Source organism: Hipposideros armiger, unplaced genomic scaffold (genome assembly GCF_001890085.2).
Source record: "Hipposideros armiger isolate ML-2016 unplaced genomic scaffold, ASM189008v1 scaffold_417, whole genome shotgun sequence".
NCBI classification, from domain to species: Eukaryota; Metazoa; Chordata; class Mammalia; order Chiroptera; family Hipposideridae; genus Hipposideros; species Hipposideros armiger.
The window spans coordinates 375,345-380,939 of NW_017731767.1; the positions used below are offsets into that span (position 1 = coordinate 375,345).

Below are 5,595 nucleotides of genomic sequence, written 5' to 3' on the forward strand. Positions count from 1 at the left end.
TTTTTTTTTTAAATTGGGGAACAGTGTGTTTTTCCAGGACCCATCAGCTCCAAGTCAAGTAGTTGTTTCAATCTAGTTGTAGAGGGTGCAGCTCAGTGGCCAATGCGGGGATTGAACCAGCAACCTTGGTGTTATGAGCACTGCACTCTAACCAACTGAGCTAACCGCCTCCCCTCCCCCCGATCAAGGTTTCTTATGCACGAGAGCAGGGTGTGGTAGGGTCTTCCTTAGAGGATTGTTTTGAGAAGTAACTGAATTAATACACAAGAAAGGATGTACAGTACTTAACATGCAGCAAATGCTAAGTAAATTCTAACTACTACTATTATTATCATCATCGTCATTAGGCTGAACCACATTAAATAGCCATTATTTAACCCTCTGTGACCTACCCAAATGTCAATTTCACATCAATCAAGATACTGTCATCCCACACACCAGAGCTTCGGTCCCTTTCCCTCACTGAGGACCTTGGGCTCTGTAGTCGGACACCTAATTTCTTTCTTTTGTTGTTGTTGTCCATGAGCGCCTAATTTCAAATCCAAGTTTGCCTGTCCCTTCCAGTGACACTGACCAAGTACTCAGGAGTGGTCACATCTGCCAAATGGGAATAATAACACTGCCATCATCCTAGGGTTACGGGCTAGGGTTACGAGTGGACACAGAACTTGAGCTTCATGAATGAACAGCCCAGATCTGTGCTCTGAGTCTTTCCAGCCTCCTCGGAGGCCCACAGACCCGTCAGCATCCTCCTCCTGTGGCTCCATCATGCTTCACTTACCCAAATCAGAAGGCTGGGCATCATCTGTGCTCCCCTGCCTTGCCATGAATCTCATTTCATTCCCTCTCCTGAATCACATCTCCATTCTAGCTATCGCCCTACAGCCAGACACCATGTCCTGTAGTTTGGTGATGTGCCAGCCTCTGCTCTCATCCCCTCGTCTCCAATCCTCCCCCTGCCAGTTCTTCCCAAAAGTCATGTAAGCAGCACATATATCTGACTAACTCCAGCTCCTACCATGGCTCTCCAGTACCTCCGTGAGGGATCTACAAAGCCTTGCAAATTCTGGCTCGTTGGTCTTTCTCACCCCTGACCCCCAACCCCCAACGGATCCCTAAAGTGCTATGGCTTTCCTCCTCAGTGCAGAGACCCGACTCAGCTGTCACTTCCTCTGGGACACTCTCCCTCACACCCATGGCTGGGTCAGCTGTCATCTCTGGGTTCCCTGTGCTTCCTCCATCACTCTGGTCACTTGAGTATCTCCCCTCTTAGACCGCAATCTCCGTGAGGGCAGCGACCACGTCTTCCTTGTCCACCATCGTAACCACCACCACGTTAATCATGCCCTCAATAGACGTTTCCTGCATGAGCAACGTCTGTGCGTTCGGGGCCCTCACTCGTCCCTGATTCCCTGCCTGCACACCCCGAACTGAACACATACAGTTAACCCTACCCAGGCCTGAGGCAGTATGGCCCGCAGTCAGGGCCCTCCTGACAAGGGTGCCAAAGCCAGGAGATCCGACATGACGGGCCCGGCTCACCTCGCCCAACGTCTGCAGGCTCTTCACGGCGCCCACCACAGCCTGGTGCTCCACACGCAGCTCGGCCGCCAGCTCCGCGCTGTCCAGGCCGCCATCGGCCGCCTCCAGGCGCCGCAGCAGTGCCTCCGCCACCGGACCGTCCGCCATAGCTAGTCCCAGTGCGCTCCGCGTGTACCGGCCTGGGCCAGAGCCACCGGAACCGGAACCGGCGCCGAAGCGTGTCCCGCCATATTGAATGTGGCGGTCTGTGTTTCAGGGCTCAGAGCTTCACCATCTTGAGTGTGTCAATTGGCCTCAAAGGGTGGAAGGGACTCAGTCCTTACCTCTGCCTTAGCTAGACTAGTGTAGTGGTTTCTGTGTGACTTGGGAAGTCAAATTGATGACCTCAAGGACAGGATCAGCGTTGTTTTACGTTTCATCCAGCTCCAGCTGCAGAGGGCTGTGTGACCTTGGACTTCTCCCCTCTCTGGGCTTTGGAGCCCTTAACCCTTCTGGGATTCTCTCTTACTCTGTGGAAGGGCTGTGGGTGGTAGGCTCCAGGGATAGTCATTCTGCTGATGTCAACTACTTTCAAACCATCAAAGGGAAGTTGGGTTGGGACCATCCCTATTTATACATGGAAGAAGGACTCTCCTAATAATAGTTATAGTCCAGGTAGCATTTAACCTGTATAGACATCCACCCGTGTGCCCAGCCTAGTGCTAAGTAGTTCAGGTGTGTTATATCATTTTCCCCAAAACTTTATGATGTAGATACTAGTATAATCCCCATTTAACAAATGTGGAAACTAAGGCTCAGAGGGTGATATGATTTACCCATGGTTGTACAAGAAGCCAGTGGAGACGAAGTCAGAAATTATAAACACCCCAGATCCCACCCAACCTCCCGCCCATGCTCTGAGGAGAGCAATGTCAGGGCAATAATGCATGGTCTAAATCAATGCTGGCATATAGATATACTTCTATGAGAGACACTAATGTGATTTTAAAATTTCTAGCAGCAACGTTATAAACAAAATGGGTGAAATTAATTTGAAGAACCTACTAATTCTGATACATGTATTTATCAGTTAAACACTTGATATAAAATTACTAATGAGGGCCGGCCGAGTGGCTCAGCTGGTTAAGAGCTCACTTGGGAGCACCAGCTCTGAGCAGCAGNCAATGATGGTGCCAACTTGGGCCAGTGAAGCAATGTCCTCCACAACTAGACTGAAGAACAAAAGGACAGCAACTTGTCTGTTCCCCTTCCCCTGATTCCTCAGCGCTGTTCCAATTCCCCAATAAAAATCTTTTTAAAAAAACCAAAAAACTCAGGGGGACAAAGGCATGTCCTCTCTAAAGTGACACATGTATGGAAGTTTGATGCTGGAGCCCACAATGATGATCTGGGAAAAGACAGTTCTCAGCAGGCACAGCACAGGCAAAGGCCCTGAGGTGGGCAGGAGGGCAGGTGGAAGGAGGAGATTATAGAGGTTGATGTGATTAGCTCACACAGGGCTTGTTGGCCATGCTGAAGAGGCTGGAGTTTATAAAATGGTACACCAACCCGAAAGGTTCTGCCTGCACCTGGTACCTCTAATGGCACAGTGGGGCCCACCCACCTCTCAGGAAGAAGGTATCATGCTGGTCGCGCGCTGGGTGCTGCTGGGGCTGAAAGAGTGCATCAAAGTTCCAAAAGGAGCTCTCAATGAAGTTGTCAGTTGGCATCTCGGTGAACCTGGTGGGAGACTTGGCCTGATTGCCCTGCCTGTGCCCAGTGGCTGGCCCGACCCCACCCCTGGTCCCATGCTCACCCCATCTCCAGGAAGATCTGCCGGAACTGGGTGCGGACCTTGAGCAGTGGGTGCAGGTGACCGCTGTTAGGGAGGACGCCGTGGGCCGAGAAATTGTAGGGCTTGAAGGACCGGTCCCGCCAGGAGCCGCTGTGGGTGGGGATGCAGGGTATACTGGCCTGGTAGGGGCTGCCCACCCCCATCCCCACCCTCATCCCCGACCTTGGGGCCACCCCTACCTAGAGATCATCTCTGGGCTCAGCTCTGCCTCCTGCTTGGAGATGCTGGTGCTGAAGGCACTGCCCTTGCTCACCCAGTAGGTCTTCAGGGTCCTGCAGCCAGAAGGGGGAGGAGGCACGAATGTCACATCCTCTAAGAGGCTTCCCTTGATCTCCCCTCTGATGCTGCCCCAACGCCACCCACTAAGTCACACTGCTTTATTTTCTTCCTGACATTTATTGTCACCTAAAATTCTTTTATTTGGCTCCCACCTATGTCTTGTGTTCATTCAGTTATTCATTCAACAAACACTTATTGAGAGCCTGCTGTGTGCCAGGGCCTGTTCAAGGCACTACGCAAAGCTGGGGGTAACAGTAATAGACAAAGATTTTTTTTTAAACAATAGGTAAAATTTAGGTAAATAATGTTATTCTGTGCCACGCTCTGTTCCGCTGAAGTTGCCCCACAATCTTGTGAAAAGGGGCCATTTTACAGATGAAATACTGAGGCCCAGAAAGATCAGTTTACTCGGCCAAGGTCACAGAGCTAGTAAATGGCAGAGCTGGGACTTGGATCAGGCAGCCTGCGTCCACTCAGTGTGTACTCAAAGGGGACATCAGCCCTGTGAACAGAGAATACAGCCTGTCCAGGTCCCAGTATTCAATCAATTTTAGACAGTGCTTAGGACTGTGAAGGAAATAAACAGGGAGCAAGAGACAGAAACTAGAAGCAAACGGCTTTTGTAGAACTCACAGGGAGAAAAGGTGGCCCCTATAAGGCTGGATGCCAGAGCCTGCCTTGAAGATCAGTAGAAAAATCATTCTTGGCAGAAGACACAGCATGTACCAAGGCCCTGAGGTGGCATGAGCCTGACCTGTTTGCTTGGCAACCACAGTGTGAAGGGGGGCTGAGAGGAGACCGAGAGCACCGAGGCCCAGTGTGGGTAGAATGGCTCTCCTTTCCCTCCCGCTACCCCAGGGCCATACAGGTGACAGGGTCTGAGCCTGGGAGTGGCCACTCACACTTCAGTCAGCAGTTTCCTCTTCTTGAGCTCACTCCTTTCCTTCTCACCCAGCTTCTCAGCCTGTCCGGCCCGGACCAGCTGGAGCCGCCGTTGCACTTCATCCTCCACACTGTCCACCTATTGTGATGATGGGCATGAGGGACCGTGAGGACCAGGGGCTCACCCGCCCACCCGCAGGGACTCACCACTCGGAACACCCGAGGCCCGTCAGCAGTGCTCTTGTCCACACGGATCCACTTGTTGGACATGGCCTTGCTGAAGCCCACCTTGCCGCTGGGCAGTCGCTGAGGAAACAAGGCTGCAGTGAGGTGGGCAAGAGGGCTGCCTTCACCCCATCACCTCCCTAGGACATGTCCACCCCCCAGACCCTACCATGAGCTCGCTTTGGGCCAGGCCCTCCGGGGGGACACCATGAAACACCCGGGCCTCGTGGCTGCCCTCCCGGGCAATCTCCTCGCCCTCGGCTGTAAGCTCCCAGCGCTTGGTGGAGCGCAGCTCAGCCTCGATGACCTGCAGGGAAAAGGGGACACAGGAGAGGACAGGGTTTAGAGCCAGTCACCCCCTTGCCTCAGCACTAGGGCCAACGTCAAAGCACAACCACTGAAGCTAGCTAGCTTCACATCCCAGCTGCACCACTTCTGGAGCCAAGTGAGCTCCCCTTGTTGACACAGGGATATCGATAAATATGGGTCTAACTCCCAAGGTGAGTTAAAGTACTAAAGGTGTTACCTGGCAGAGAACAAATTTTTTCTATCACTTTTGAACCTAGGAAAGATTTTTTTTTTTAACTTGAGGAAGATTTCTTTAAAGTCTCAGGTAGATTGACATCTCCACGTTTATGCATTTACATCTCAGTGCCCGAAGTGTCAGAGAAGTGCCCCAGAGGTCCACATTATACATGGAAACCTGAGGCTCCCCAGTGAGGACAGGTTCAGGTCACATAGACAGGGGTAAGGCTAGATGGGGCCCACAGGTGGTAGTTCTCCCGTTCATTCTAATTCCCAGCTCTGCTCCGTTCCTCACTCACTGCGTGACC

General features: G+C 52.1%; 1 protein-coding gene across 1 annotated transcript in view; it reads right to left on the reverse strand.

The window, feature by feature from the left end:
• Positions 1–5,595, reverse strand: part of FARSA (phenylalanyl-tRNA synthetase subunit alpha) — a 16,859-nt gene that overhangs the window by 6,606 nt on the left and 4,658 nt on the right. Inside the window, exons 2-7 of the mRNA XM_019664129.1 lie at positions 4,932–5,069; positions 4,745–4,843; positions 4,558–4,676; positions 3,556–3,648; positions 3,338–3,466; positions 3,146–3,261 (exon numbers count right to left, since the gene is read on the reverse strand). Of these exons, the coding sequence (XP_019519674.1) occupies positions 3,146–3,261; positions 3,338–3,466; positions 3,556–3,648; positions 4,558–4,676; positions 4,745–4,843; positions 4,932–5,069 (694 nt within the window). The remainder of the gene's footprint in view (positions 1–3,145; positions 3,262–3,337; positions 3,467–3,555; positions 3,649–4,557; positions 4,677–4,744; positions 4,844–4,931; positions 5,070–5,595) is intronic.